General features: G+C 37.5%; 1 protein-coding gene across 1 annotated transcript in view; it reads left to right on the top strand.

Annotated features, from left to right (window-relative positions):
* The window catches only part of LOC122810719 (gastrotropin-like), a 98,584-nt gene extending 86,692 nt beyond the window's left edge, over window positions 1–11,892 (top strand). The window contains exon 3 of the mRNA XM_044082283.1: window positions 11,773–11,892. Within this exon, the coding sequence (XP_043938218.1) occupies window positions 11,773–11,892 (120 nt within the window). The remainder of the gene's footprint in view (window positions 1–11,772) is intronic.
* The last annotated feature ends 4,742 nt before the right edge of the window (window positions 11,893–16,634 follow it).

Here is a 16,634-nt window from a genome sequence, read left to right as displayed (position 1 = left end):
AATGTACTCCCAGTTTTTTGTGTGCAGGGCTAGTTTTCCTCCTAAGGGTGCAAGTGCTTGGGCAAGGCTTTGAAGGGTGAAGGGCAAGTCATTGTGAACTTTTTCCATTGGATGGTGGCTTGCTACTCCCTGATTTTGAGGTGGGAGCACTCCATTGTTTAGATATGTGCATACCCTGAGACTGCAGTCTTGGTGGTCTACTGCCCCTGGGTTTGGACTGAGAAGGTCTGGGAGGGACTAGGAAAGACCATTTTTAGAAGGCCAATGCCTACTGAATCTAGGTGACTGTACCTGCAGGAAATCTTTAACAGTTTGCATAAATTTAGCTTTTACCTCCATCTTTTTGAGGACTTCTTCTGCTTTAGTGCCAAACAGACATTCTTGGTTTAATGGAGCATCTAGTAATTTTGCTTTGACGTGGTCTGCCAAGATTTGTTCCTTAAGCCAGGCATGCCTTCTAAGAACAGACCCAGTGACAGCAGCCCTGCAAGATGCTTCTAAGGCATCAAAACCACATTGCAAAGTATGTTTTCCAACTTGGGTTAGCAGAATGCATTAACTCTTGTAAATCTTTATGTTCTGCACAATCAGGAATCAACATCATTTTTTGTTTAAATTGTTCCATAATATGTTGCTGATACTTTAACATGTGAAACTGGCAATTTAAATCCCTGATGGCAAGAGTAGCAGAGGTGTATACCTTCTTACCCCATCTGTCCAAAGCCTTAGAATCCCTGTCCAAAGGGGTAGGGTTTTTGGCTGTAGTAGCCTTAATGCCTTTAGGTCCCTGGGAAATGGTCTCTGGATCCGCAGTAGGATTTTTAAATAGGAATTTGTGAGAGTCAGGCACTCTGTAGTACCTGTCAGATTTCCTGAGAGCTGGTGGCAAAGTATCAGGGGTAAGACTGGATTCCATGAAGATATCATCTACAATTTCCAGAACAGGAGGGATAGCTAGAGGCCTGTGCTGAGGCAAGTTTAAAAATTCCCTGAGTCTCTTTTTGGACTGTGGGTAGTCCTGGCACTCACAGCAGAAATGCTCTCTGAGGGTATGCAGGGTTTCACTGAAAGAAAAATCCTCTGGTGGGGAAGCAGAGGGAATGGAATCCTCTGCATCAGAATCCTCATAAGTAGATAAAGTTATGTCCTGGTAATCAGAAGGTCAGAGTCATCGGACTCATGATCTGAAGAATCAGAAGGAAAATCAGTTCTTGGTCTTTTAGAGGGGGAAGGCTGGCTTTCCCTAATTAAGGTAATAAGGTCTTCAGCCATTCTAAGCATTTGTTTCTGTGGCATGGGGCCCTGAGAATGCGCTTTGGTTGTTGATTTCCTAGGCGTAGTGCGAACTCTGGGCCTGAGAAATTTGGTATTTTTGGTTTGAAATGAAGTAATCAGTCTAATATGAACATCAGAAGGCCTGAATACACCTTCAGAAGTTGGTGCCTGCACAGCGGCTCCGGACCCATCCAAGGTACAGACATCCGCAGGTTCCATAGTCGAAGAAGCATCTCGCGGCATACCGGACTCCAAATGGGTCTCGGTACAGGCATGCGAATCTGTAGAAATGGGTATCAGGGGCTGTGAAAGCATCTCACTGAGTACCGGTGGACTGGTGACTAGCTTAACGGAAGCATCGGCGGCGGTTTTGGACCTATGAGGTCTGTCTCTGTCTTTATCCTTACATTTTTTTCAGAAGATCGGTAGTCGGATGGCTTATCGAAGCCATTTCAGAATATGGAAAATGAGAACGAAAGAATTTAGCAACAAAAATATCCCAACGATGAATAGTTCAGTTGTTGAACAGGGCACAAAACCGACACCGAGAAACATCTTGTTCTAGGCCTAAACAGGTGACGCAGTAAGAATGAAAATCTCTGTGAGGTATTTGCTTTCCACAGGCTAAACAATTATTAATTTTTTCTGACGTCTCTTAGAGCAAGAAAAAAGGATCCCCAACGGGGTACTTATCTTTTAGAAGACTTCAGGTCTGAAACTCAAAAAATTAAAATTTCAGGAGGTGGCCGACCAGCACTTGTGAACTGCTTCTGCTTCAGGCTCCGCTAGACAAGAAAAGCTGAAGTAATAGCATCGGCTGCATGTTTTATACCCCTGATGACCTGACATCATGGAAGAAGCGACAGCATCCGACAGAGAAATCCCAAGACTCTAGTATTCGGGCTGACTGAGGGCTACCTGCAGGCAGATAACCCAAGTGTGATGACTATAACAGTGAAACACGAAGAACATCCTGTTATTCTATCAAACTTCTAAGTTTGTAAGAGCAAAATTAAAAATGTGTCCCTATTTTTGGGCCTTTGTCCCATTTTAATTTATGGCTTTGTCCATATTTCTTGCTGTAAGAGGTTGAGAGGTATGGTGCCCATTCTGTCCCAGGTTTGCTTTGTGTAATCCAAACTACCCAGATCTAGAACAGTCCCAACTTCCTCTGCAGTAATTATGTCAATGAAAGAGCAGCTGGGAGACCAAAAAATATTTTATTTGGAGATATATATATATATATATATATATATATATATATATATATATATATATATATATATATGTACATACACACAAATTTACTGTCACTACAAAGGACATCATATTATGTCACATAGAAAGGGCTATTTGCCTACCATATGGCAACTCAGTACATAAAAATCTACTGCCAATCATTAGCGGACCGGAGTTCCGCTGTGGCGACCCCTAACCGGGAAAAGTCGAAAGATACAACAACAACATCCATGCTTCCCTGTGGAGACTTTTGGCTCAAAGAAGTAAAGAGACTGTGCAAGAATGTAAGATACACAGGGGAGCCCCAAGAATAAAATAAACAAAAACACTTTACTATTCTGAGAATGAGCCATCTAAGCAATTGCATGTTTTAATGTAAATATTTACCTGAATCTATTTCACCTATTATTCATGGCAGCAAAAAAAAAATGTCTGGCTTTGTTGACACGTTTATAACCTACTGGCGTTAAAGAATCCCGAATGTAATGAGTTTAAGTTGGTATTTCTTGCTTCCTTAGTACCTTTTAGTTTGTTTTTTTTATGTTGTGAGGCACTTAACTTTATTACAAGTGGTACAAGCTGTTTATTTATTCCAAAATATAGGTGACTGCTGGATAATGGACCTGTCACATTTTTCAGTTATTAATATCAATTTTCAGATAGATTCAGTTCAGAAATGGCTTTATACGTAAAGCATAGGTCTCCTATAAACAGTCTATAAATACTGAGATCAAAGGTAGTTCTTTTACTGCCTCACCAAAGTTCATAATTTCCCAACCACTGTGTTTCTTTGCTAAGGATCACCAAACTTTCCCAAGCTCAGTCAGGTGGCTTGCTCTAGGCTGCAGAATGTGGAATTTCATTCAATGGTTGGCCCGATCAAAGTTGTTTTCAGGGGTTCAATGCCTACTTGTGATTAATCTCTCATATCTGTTAGAATGAGGTATGCTACAGAGTAAACCTCTCTGGTACTAATTGCAGCGCGCAAATCAAAGCTGAATTTATTGGAACAGTCCATAATGCTTCTTAGGACTTTTCTCCTCCCCATTAATTTTGCAGTAAAAGTATAACAGCCATTGGCAGTAGGTCATCTTAACCTATCTGATCTTACAGTGCCCACTGAATACGTTGTCTTCCTACTCATGTCTTCTCTGTAAATAATAATCAGCCCAGCTCTGTGAAGGACATGCAGAGACCTGCTCCAGGCTACACAGCTGTTATAAGGTGCTATATGGGAGGAAACCATAGTTGCTTTTTACTCCTTACCTCTTCTTATTTTGATGCAAACTGCACAATCAACATGCAGCCTGTGATAATATCTCTTGATCTCTTGAGACAATTAATTATTGGCGCACAGGTTTTGGTAACACAGGTATTGTCCTGTACATGTTATTTCTCCTACTTAGCAACCCCACATACACATATATATTATATACTTATCAGTGTTTGGTACAGAGACACCAAGAATCCCAAGACCATTATCTCTTGATGCTTGGATGCCTCAGTATCCACTTAATGAAACAGCAAACAACATATTGTAAACTTTTGTTATACTTCATTTACTCAAAATTGAACTGACTTCTGATATTTTCTCTTACTTAACACTTTACTGAGTTCTTATACACTGTTAAATACGGCATGGATTGATATAAATATAAATTGATTTGGGTTTTACAGTATCCATTGCGATTTTTCTGAGCTTTTAAGTGAATTACTAGCATTGCTAATCTAATTCTGTGTTTCAGTCACTTTCCAGACTTAAAACAAAAGGCCAGCTTTGGTCAGTGGGAGTGGAAAATGTCTGCAGTTCTGTGAAAATAAGCACTATTGGCTTTATCCTTAAGCTATTTCCATCCTCCTGGTATTTTATATTGCACAGTCAGCCATCTTTGTCTTTGGACTTTTGGAAGCTTGGAAGCTGAATAGCTCTCCTCAAGCTAATACCAAACAAAGCATTCAGAAGTCTCATGAAAGAAGTAAATATTCAGGTTCAGTGAGATGTCCTACACATCACATCATCTGCCCATATACTGCTAAATAGTGGACAGGCTATGAGGTCCTGCTTATCTCACATTCTAGAAAGCTTTTATACCCACTAGCTGTGAGTATGCCACACATTTTTTAAATAAAGTTGTCAAGATCAGGTGGTATTTATTTATTTGGCATTTGTTTACCAGGAAAGTCCAACTGGGCACAAATCTCGTTTTCAGTGAAGGCCTAGGTAATATCAGTTTAGCATTGCAGTGGACTTGATATGAACTGCCTGAAATGTTACTATGGTGAGTTTAGGTATAATTACAATAAAGAGGTCAGTGATGTGAGTTTAGTTTTACATTTCACATGCTTTGGACAGAACATGGCAAATCAAAGTCATGTTACATCTCGAATAGAATTCCTGGGGCCATTTATTTTTCCAGACCATGATGTTATCTCCAAGGTTGGTTATTTTATTATGTAATTTAAGAAACACTGATTACACTCATCTTTAAGAAGTCTTTGCAGGACCCTTGTGGTCTGGAAATTTTGTATCCTTTATGGGTAAAGCTATTAGGAAGTTGGTCTATAGATAAGTACACTTAGATCTTACTTCTTGACCTCCCATCTTAACACCCACTTTGATCTAGCTTCTAATATGACACCTAATATAAAAAAGGGATTCCTCTAAGACAACTACTAATTCCATCTTTGTAGCCCCTTTATGATAACCATTTGAAATGCTGTGATCTGCTAAAGTGAGTCCCAAAACACAGAGACTGAATGGCCAAAAGAACAGACTTACATATACCAAGTCCAAGATGCCACTTAGAGTCATAGATTGTTACTAGGATAAAGATCTGGGAGGGGGGGTGCTTTCTAAGCCTAGCCAGGTTTTCCCAACAGAATAATGATGTCCTGTATCCAAATAGGACATTGAGGCCCAGGCATTTAGAAGCTACCTCTGTCCATAAGGGACATGGGTGCCGGGCCCAATGTAAATTTCTTATTCCCCATCCACTGGTATAGTTGCACTTAAACTAGATAATAGACAAACTCAGCTTCAAATGGATGGGAAGAATGTTCCATGTGTGTGTGGGGGGGGGCAGTCTCTGGGACATGTATCTGTCTCTCCAGCATGTTCTGTTTAATTCACAGACAAAATTCAGGTCCCTAGACCTTGTATTTCTGGTACACTTTGAATTACGAATATGCAGAAGATTCATAAGTATGGTGTTTGCAGATGACTTGTAAACCAGGCATAGATCACCCCTCAGCAATCTACAGTAGTCTGAGTAAAGGGAAAGGGCTTTAAGGCACTTTGCATAAGGCAGGTTTGTTAAGCCTGTTATTTTTTTTGTACGGAACCTCTGAGGTCACTCTAGTTATTGCTATGAATGGTCAGGTACCTACCAAAGGGAGCATTGTACTCTATGGTTGGTCTGATAAGGGTGAAGTACAGTGGGATAATGACCTCTTTGGACCTAGATGCCATGCCCTTACTTAATGTTGTGTAACATAAAAGGATTTTCTCGCCACTGTGGTGGTCAAAGGTAAGACTACTGTCTATGTGCATACCTAGAACCCTGACCACTGGGTTTGACTCTTAGGGGCATATTATCAACATGGTAATTAGCCAGGATGGTTGACTTCTTAAAGGGTACAATTATGCATTTCTTAGCATTAAGTTTAAGACCATGGCTTTGGCACCATTTGTTAGTCAGAGATAGACCTTGAAGAATGGTAGTGTCTGCAGGGGAGCCAATGATAACCCCCAGCTTGCAATCATCTGCAAACTTAGCCATAAACCTTCATCATTTGCTTCCACTTTAGAAAAATAGATGCCAAAAAGGAGCAGGTCCAGTACCAGTACTGAGCCCTGGGGGACACCACTAGTGAGTAGCCTCTTGGTAAAGGACCTATTTTGACCTCCTGGGTCCTATCAGTGAGCCAGTTCGCTATCCAGTGGGTGATAAAAGGGTTTATACCTAAATTAGTGAGCTTGTCTAAAATGACTGATTGGGGTATTTTATCAAAAGCCTTGGCCAAATCAAGGTAAGTTGTGCGCACAGTCTCACCCTCAATCAGTACTTTAGTGACCCTCTCAAAAAAGTCCATCAGATTTAATAGGCATGAGCTTCCTTTAATAATGCCAAACTGTGATGGGTTCAGTGTTCGCAGGTTACCTATGTCTTCATTTATCATGTCCATGATGATTCTTTCCATGGTCTTACATATGAGGCTGGTAAGACTTATGGCCCTGTAGTTACCTGGATCAGTGGTTGGACCGCATTTGTGCAGGGGAATGACTGTAGCCATCTTCCATTCCTAGGGCACAAAACCTGACTAAAGGCTCCAGCTGAAAAATTATTCAAGTGGACCAGAGACGGCATATTTCATGCTATTTATTAAATATCCCAGGATGTTATTGGGCCCATTGATACAGTGTTTATGGCCTTGGAAAGTGCATTGATGACCTGTTTCCTAGTGATGGTTGGGGGGATTGTGGTATGAGGTATTTCCTTTGGACTATCAGGAGAGTTTGGACTATCTCGGAATATTTCCTTTTCTCAGAGGTATGGCAATCTTGGAGTTGATATATACAAATTCGGGGGTGTGGAGAGCTTGCCCCCTCCATGGGGGGTGCAGGAGGTCTTGTTTCCCCCCTGCAAAAAGAAGTTTTAAGGAGAAGAACGATTTTTGAGATTCATTCTTCTGTGTTTTCAGTACTTTTTTACCTTTTTGGCACTTGGCATTTCGAGTGCCAACATTTCAATAGGGAGACCCTCTTTTCTCATCCTGGTCCTCCCACTCAATACACATCATCTCTTTTTTATCTCACCTAGCAATCAATCTTTATAGTACAAAAGCTAGGCTTTTATTTCCTCTACTCTTTATCCCTGCAGTTTGGTAGCACGTGACTCAAACTATTTCCAACACTTGAGGTAATGATAACCTGAGGCAACCTCTGATTTTGTCCATGCATGTGTGTGTGTGTGTGTGTGTGTGTGTGTGTGTGTGTGTGTGTGTGTGTGTGTGTGTGTGTGTGTGTGTGTGTGTGTACATAGATACATATTCTACTGTTTATACTGTAACTAGGAAGTTTTTTGTTATATTACAGGAGTCTTAGATTTATATCAATCTAGTTCATAATCTAGACTCAACATTGAGATTGTATTTACAGAGATAATTAATGTTTTAATGAAGAAGGATCAGAGATTATATTTCATCAGTATCCTCTTTGATCTCTAGGGAATTGTAATACTATGGATCATGGGATCTTATTAACCATCTTCACTCCCACTGTGATCTTTCATTAATATTTCTCCAGTTACTTGTCTTACTTCTGGAGACACTCTCAGCATTTTTTCCAGGGCTAATTCCTTTCACATTTTGTTACTAACAAGCTGACTGCAAGTCACAGTATACGTTCTACCAATAGAGCAGTTCAACATCGCTGCTATACAAATGACATCCAGCTCTACTTGCTTTCCCAGGATGATTTCACTACCATAGAAAGATGTTTTTAATTTTTTTTCACTGGATGGTAAACAATAAGATTATTTAAACTCAATCCCATGAAGAGTAATATTGTGTCAGTACATACTATCATTCCAAGGTCACATGCTATAAACATGTATTCCTTATTTTTTATGAGGATAATAGGATGATGTTTGTAAGGAGTGTGAGAAATCTGGGAATTATTCCCAACCGAATGTTGTCACTAAAAAAACAGGTGATGGCTGTTGTTACATCTTTATATATCTGTTTAAGAAATGCTTCAAGTTTGTATATTTCAGTCTAAGAAATGATGTCCAGATAAAGCATGTCATATTAACTTTGAAACTCTGTGTAGAGTTTCTGGGTTTTGCATGGTGATCTTACCCACCTGTAGCTGGTGGAAAACTGTGCAGCTATAATTCTGACAAGAAATTCCAAGTTCAATCATAACACTCCTGTCAGTCTCGAACCCCGGACCTTATACACACTAGACTGCATGAAGTACCACTAAGCCACGGCAGACTTTCCTGTGATATTTGTATTGTCTGCCAGTGGTAGGTGGGTCGGCCTCTGAACTCTTACTGTTAACCATCCAACCCTTATGCAATCTGACTGCCACACACAATAACAATAAGGCATTGTTGGTGACCTTTACCTAATTTTCTCCACTCAGATTAAGTGGTGGAGCTACTAGTGGTTGTCACACGATCTCTGGTAAACTCAGGTAGTTGCTCATTGGTCTGTTTGGCATTAAGTCCTGCTGAACTCTATAGCTTCCCTAATACATATTGGTAAGACTGAGACATCCTTTCTAATATCCCATACATACATATCTATATCTATGTGTCTATCTGTCTGTCTATCTATCTATCTTACACAGTATTTTGAGGAGTCTGTTTGAATTCCCCAAGCATACCTCTCAGCTGTCCCTGATATTAAGACTTCCCTGATTTTAACACAAATTTTAGGTTTGTTCCTCTTAAGAATGTTGACTGTTGAAGAAAAGGTGGCAAAGTGCACTTAATAAACAATGACAGTAATTAGAGTTATAGACTTCTTTTAGTTCAGAAAATGTACATCAGTTTGCATTCTCTTACTGTGTCAATGTCTCAAGCTAATAGTGCTAATATTTTAAAAATGTTCCTGATTGTGCTTGATTAAATTCTGGATTTGTCTGTGATTGTGGAGACTGTCACTGATTGGTTGAGAGCCATGCCACCAAAAGATTTTAACACATGTACTGCACAAATTATTTTAGTTTCTTTCTGATGACTGCTTAACTGCAGTTCACATTTGTTGTTGCTGTTTTTTAGCTATTGTTCATCAATTTGTTTGTTTTAAAGAAAGTATTTTGACTATAGATACTACATTTAATAAAAATTAAGTCTAAGAGTTCTATAAACATCCATGTATTGCAAAATTTATTTCCCTTTTACTCAAAGAAAGAAGTGGATTATTTGACTGGTTTAAGGTGAAATCAGAAGTCACATTTAGTCTAAAGAAGTGATTTATTCTCAAATACACCCTGTTCTTCAGGAAAACTGCATATTGCTGTCAACATTATTCTGTCTGAAGTAATCATAACTAAGACTAATTTCCAAGTTAAATATTTAACATTAAATAAACTGACAGGTACAACAGAAGATGAACTCATTTTCAATTCACAAAATTAAGACTCAAGTTGAAATAACTGGGTGCCTGTGAGATCTCAGTATAGAATCACATTCAAAACCTTTAATTGTTATGTTGGCAGCAATAGAGGCCTCAAATGGTAAATAAGATATTATTGCAACTGAGAACCTTTACAAAATAGGAACACTGGAGTTTACAAACACCAAAATCACTTGCATTGCCATAATATAAAATGATCCAGTGCATTATATGCCATCATCAAAATATACCCTAGATATCAGAGAAAGATGCTGGGCAACTTTTCAACGTTTATCAGAGCAGCAATCCGATTGACAGTGATTAATTTCAGGCTCAGCCAGCCCAGGTTACATAGGTACAAGAAGTAAGTAAGGTACATAACCTAAAAGGCAGAAGACATACACATTGATTTGAAAATAATGTATCTACTCTTAAATTATTAATGAATGACAAAGTTATAAGCCTCCATTTTAACATAGTAAATATTGGTTTTGTAACTTTGTTACCAATAATTTGGAGATTAAATGTTCAGTTTTCCATGAACAATGGTAAGCTTGTCAGCTAGTAATATTTTCTGTACAAACTTTACAGTTTTCCCATTAACGATGACACTGGAATTGCACGCCTCTGTCCCAAAAGAAAATTTTACAGTATTTTCTCTGAAATTCCACTTATAGGAAAATGTTTCTGTTTTACTTTATTAATTAATCAAGCAAGTTTATAAGATAAAAACAAATATTGAAGATGTTTACAGTTATAAACAAAATTTTAACTTGACTCAAGCTCCTGGATCATAGCTGAAAAATGAATCATCTCCCACAGAATAGAACTCTAAAGTGATCTTTCTTCTGCCTTGGTCCCAGAACTGCACTGCTTCTTTCCCAGTAACAGCCCACATCATGTAAAGCATGGTTTACAGTGGCATGTCCATTATGGCCCTAATCTGCTCCTGGTGACTGATGTGGGCACCCATATCAGCATGAGGGCCTTCTATGCCCTCTCCCTATTCATGTGTGGCAGCTCCAACATATGAAAAGGGGAAGGGCATGTGTGAGAGATCCCAGCCTGGGAGCATCAAACCCAAATCCCTTTGTCTACTGGCCTTTGTAATCATGCAAACCCCCATTTACACATGGCCAAAGTGGCCAACCAGGTTCATCATCCCTCCCCTCCGAGGTGCGTGAGCCAGCAGAAGAAGTGCCTTTCCCATCCCCCTCACCTTGAGTCTTCCAGTACCCAAGCCACTGATGGAACTTGAGTCATCTGAGTGTTAGGGTTTTATCCCTTTATTCCACACAGCTGGAAACTTGGAACTATTATCCATCTTTGTCATACGATATGCAACAAGAAGAAAATGAGCCTCAATGGCTAAACTAAATACTTTGCACAGCATTAGCTTTAAAATAATAACAGATACATATTCCTGCATCTGGAAAAAAGTAACACATGTAACATACATACAGAGACCTGCTGTGCGCAATGTTGTTACTCTTACTCATATGAAACAATTAAAAAACTGCATATTTTTGTTTCTTCCATCCTGCATGCTCCCGCAGTCAAAACCTGGTTTGATGGCATTAATCCATGTTTCACCAGTGGGTGAATGCAATGATTTATTCACACTTACTGTGCTTGGTCACAAGGTTACTTTTTCTGTTGGAGTATACTTTGTTTCAATTTACGGTGACACCTGATTCATCAAGCTAGTTCCACCAAACAGATTCATTTGCAGAAATGTTTAAACTTGCTCAAAGATCATACAGCCATGCAGTAAGTTCCAACAGTTATGGAAATGCAGAATTTGGAGCTACCCACATAGGGAAGTTACCCTCCCCCCACCACCATCACTTTATTTAGAGAATTAATTTCAATTCCATATGGTGGAATGGAAGTAAAGTATGTTTTTTTAATTATAAAACTACATTTGACCAGAAAGCAGCAGGTATTAGAACATCTCTGCATGAACCACGTCTGGACCACATACTACAGAGACAGTAAACTCCATGAAGTATAATTATTGTTTTAAGAGCTGTTCCACTACATAATGAAAATTATTAGGCATCATAATATAAATAAATAATATGTAAAGTATCTTGCAATACATCTTTTTTTCTTTTGTTTTCATTCTCATAGGCAACAGTTAAAATGGAAGGTGGCAAACTTGTGGTGGACTTCCCAAATTATCATCATACTGTTGAAATCTCAGGAGGCAAGCTAGTTGAAGTGAGTAAAGATTTTGAATGTCATGTCTAATATCTATATTTACATTATCAACCTCAGAGCCAAATGTTTCTATAATTATTCAGGGTTTCTCTATTGCAAAGTCAGATTCTGGTTTCAAATCAGCCCTCCACCAGTTTTAACGTAGACAGAGCACAATATTTTGGCCCTCTGATATGGTTTTTTAGAAGGCAGTGATATGATTTTTTGATGCTGAGAGGTTGAGAGGCTTGCAACCAAAACTCACGTAAGGTAAGAAACGGAATAAATGGAACAAGTGAGGGAAAGAAGCTAATGTTCCTTCAGAAAATAAGACAAGGCATCCAAGAAAAGAGAGAAGGAAGAAAATGTACCAGACCAAGCCATGTAAATCTGCTAAATTCACAGGGCAGCTGCATGTGACCATCCAGTTCACCTGAAAACTTCAGCAACAGAGAAAAGTCATATATGCTAAGTGGTCCTACTGCCTGCAGGGTAAGTCCAACTTGTTCTATTAGCCAGTACACTACTATATTAGATCATTTGTTATAATCATAGGCAACATACAATATATACAAAAATAGTAGTGCAACTTACCTATACTACAGCAATTGTGATAGCACAGTTGTACTCAAACTGCTTGCACAAACATTCTATAATGTTGGCTTGGAATGCTATATAAAGCACCTTTAATATCCACAAAGAACTTTTGACGTGGTATAACAGTGTCAGCTGCTGTCCTCATAACAACTGCTGAGGCATTACTTTTCTACTTTGTTTACCTTTTCTGTTAACAGAGGTTGCACATCCTAAATGTGTCCATATTACAGTCATTGCAATACTTTCTGTGGCACTGTACTGCTTAATAGTTGTACTGCTGTTTTAGCGCTACAGTGTAGCATTTTCTGATCTAAGTTATGTAACAGTGGGAAGGTACACTTTTATATTAACATGTATTACGTACATTGGCAAACCTCAAATTTCTGGAAGAATTGTACTAAACCTTATCTGAGACACCATTGCATGTCAGCAAAGTATCCAAATAATGCACATCAGACACTGCAATACTGCATTGTTTCTGTCATATTATACTTACCATACAACATGTACTTAGTCCCAATTTTTTGTTGTTGTGGCAAAATATACATTTGCAAAATTAATATTAATCAAAAACATTGCACTGAATTCAGTTAGGATTTCCATGTTAAACCTAATATACAAAAAAATCTGAATGTTTAAAAGAATGGAAAAATATGCTGAGGCAATACCCATTGACTAATCATAGTCCTATGATTCTTTGTGCTGCACACCCTATCCTGCAACAAATTCAGTTTCACATAAAATATATATATATATATATATATATATATATATATATATATATATATATATAATACATGAACAGGTCATGCTGGGAAGATAGATACATCTCCCAGAGACAGCCACTTTAACATGAAATAGAGCCTCACACTGACTTCAAATGCAACCTAGATCAAGGGATGGGTGACAGGAAATTCACACTTGGGGTGATTCCCATGTCCCTCCTGGACAGAGGAAGTTGTTATTAATTACCATAGATCCTTAATTCTGTGAACTTCACTCATCTAACCATCAACAATTAGGGCAACTCAGGATAAATATGGCTAGGCTTGTAAGGGCTCTAGGGCCATTACCCTAGTAACTTTCTATGAAACAATCTATGAATCTAAATACAGACACACCTTCAGGGCACATATCTGAAATAGTGAAAATAAATTGTGCCTTTTACTCCTATGCTGCTACCAAAAGATAAGCTGCAGGGGGAAAAATACACTGAAGAGAATAAGCCATCTCATTCTGTTGTCCTGCAAGGATCTTCATCGGTCAGAGTCAGTGGCTCAACAGGTACCACTCTTGCCTTTGATAATGAAGATTGTAAGGTTGTTTATTATGATCCCCCAGGTGCATGGATTCATTTTCTATTAATGATATTGCAGTGCATCATAAGCAGGTTCTGGGTACTACAGACCTGAGAGTTTATATCAAACAGCAATAGAAATGTTTCAGCAATTGTTACACTCTCAAAAGTTATGTCACAAAAAGTTCCTTCCCAATATGAATTAGAGCTTTACCATCTTTTCCAAAATACTTTTCCTAAAACATCCATTCACAGAAACACTTACCTTATTATAAATGTATACAGATTTTAAAATGCTTACAATTTTAACTTCAGTTCTATATTCATTCTAGAAGTTCATAAATATTCATGTTTCACATTATCAAATTCCTTATGTCCCCACCATCATTTTTACTTTCAAATTACAATTTCTTTAACTATCTTTCTCACTAGAAATAAAAGCTCCTAACACTTCCTATCTTATATGCCATAAACTCCTGATAGAATTACTTCTTTCATATAACCTATTCAAATTTTACATGCATTACTTTCATAAATATTTCATTGTCTACATTATTTAAAATAACATGTTTCCAATTCTTGAGGGTTTTGCAGCTTCCTTTTTTTCAAATAAACTTTATCACTCCTTCAGTTATTTTCTACTTACAAAATCATTAATTCAATCAGTCATTCAAAACAGTTATAAAAGCATTCTTTTGCTTTTCTTCTAATTTTGTATAGATTTCATAACCAGTACCAGTTATACCCGATAGTGAATGCTCATTTACATTTATAAGTACTCCATATAATTATTCCAGTGTTTTCTTTTATACTTCCTTCGTAGTTTCATTTGAGAAATTCTTTGTAGTCCATTTCGTCTTCTCCAAACCTATGTTTTTTTCATAATTATACACAACCTGTTCTTCCCCAATCTTCATAATATCATTCTATTTTAACATTACCATTTTTTGTCTTTCCTTTCTCTTATTGTGTTCCCTCTCAAATGCTATATTGGTTAAAATTAAAGTTTCTCAACTTTTTATTGATTTCATTCATGTATTTTCTGCATCTTTACAAAATGATTTCCATTGTTTTTTCGAAGTCAGATAATACTCATAATATTCTATCCTGCAATCCTATATACTCATATTTCTCTCTTTCTCACTTCCATTTCTAAATGTAAATATTCTTTCTTAAATTTAATCTTAAACACAATCTACCATTCCATCCAAGAATAAAAAAAAACATCAATCGTGGATCTATGATCCTTTCATAGCTACTGCATTTCTTTTAATAATTATTTTTGTTCAATATTGTTTCTATTAATATTTTAACAACCTTACCTTTCTTTATTAATTTTTCACTCTCTGTGATTTCTATCTAGAAGGCAAGGTCTGAAAACCATGTTACACTACTTCTGCCACTCCCCTCCTTTATATCTTCTAATATAACAAAATCATCAATCTCTGTTTTAATATGCCTTCTTTTATATGTCTGTTGCTTTTAATTCAGAATTTCATTCTTCCCTGTTTCATAACTTCTTTTATTTTCCTTACATTCTCTGCAATCTTTCTTTTGGCATCCCTTAAATTAAAATTCAAGGCTCCCATCATTATTATTTTTATATTTACCATAACAAATTGTTTCATTTCCGTAAATAATTGTTCCTTCTCACATTCCCATAAAATCATACAATCATATTAGTCTGAAACATACTTCTCAACCTGGAAACATCAAAAATCTGGACAAAGGCCATGAAAAATAGGTACAAATCAGTATGTTGATAAGCATAAAATTTGCATACATAATTATGTAACCCCACCCACTTCAATGGAATTGTGGGGTACCAACTTTCGAGCGCAAACTAAACAACAGACAACCAAAATATGGCCCCAGCCCAGACCCTGTAATAAATTACTTTTTTCTTTTGAAATGTGTAGCAATGATGTTCACTGAGAAGGGAAAAGATGGTGCCCCTTAGGATTTTGTTTTTGGTGACTTGCAGTATGTGGGTTTTGTGGTAAAAGTAGGGCATTTAAAAGTAGGGGATTTAATGGTAGGCAATACTCTAATCTTAGCAAAAGAATATTACAGTTTGCTAGGATGGGACCTCCAAAAGTTATTCTCCATAGCCTACTGATCAGTGGCATAGCTTGATTTTGTGCCGCCTGGGGCTCCCTGAGTTTGCTGTCCCCCCACACAAAATCATGGTCAAATGGGCCCCCCCCTACACAGTCCCCCTGCAGCCATTCCAATTTGCCATTAATTGGCTATTTCACCCCATTTACCATAAACACTGTAATGTGCATACTGCTTTACTTCTACAATGATTAATTGGATAAATTGGAATTCATTTAAAACTTTTATATTTTATAGCACAAACACTAATAGACATCTTTTAAATAAAGGCATACAGCCTCACAATGAAAAATAGGCTTAGCATTAAAAATTCTCTGCCCTTGAAACTCCCATTCATTAAAACAGCATTCAGACCCACATTCAAAGAAAATGTATCTGGCCCGTGGCAGATAAAGATTACCTTTGGGCTGTTTTCTAATCATAGGCCCCTTGCACACAAAACATACATGTGTTATTTGATACACTTTTCAGATTGTATTAAATTACATTCTTTGTATAATACAGCACACTTGTTAGAGCGCATTTTAAATTTATTGTTTTGAACATTTTTACAGTAAGCAATGAAACAAAATGCATGAACCAGTAATGACAAAACTGCCCAGTTCAGAACATTTCCATCATAAAAGTCTACTCAAACTTCTACAATCCACCAGTATCAGTAAATATGCACAATCTCTGCAAAAGTAAAAGTCATCTAAATAATTCCACATTAAAGAGATCTGTAAGATTTGTAACTAATGAAGAGTTTGCAAAAAAGTGCTTGTTGCCCTTCAGGAATAAA

Source organism: Protopterus annectens, chromosome 9.part0 (genome assembly GCF_019279795.1).
Source record: "Protopterus annectens isolate FY-2018-M chromosome 9.part0, PAN1.0, whole genome shotgun sequence".
Taxonomy (NCBI): Eukaryota; Metazoa; Chordata; order Ceratodontiformes; family Protopteridae; genus Protopterus; species Protopterus annectens.
The sequence above is the reverse complement of the archived record's forward strand: the minus strand, read 5'-3'. Positions and strand labels throughout refer to the sequence as shown.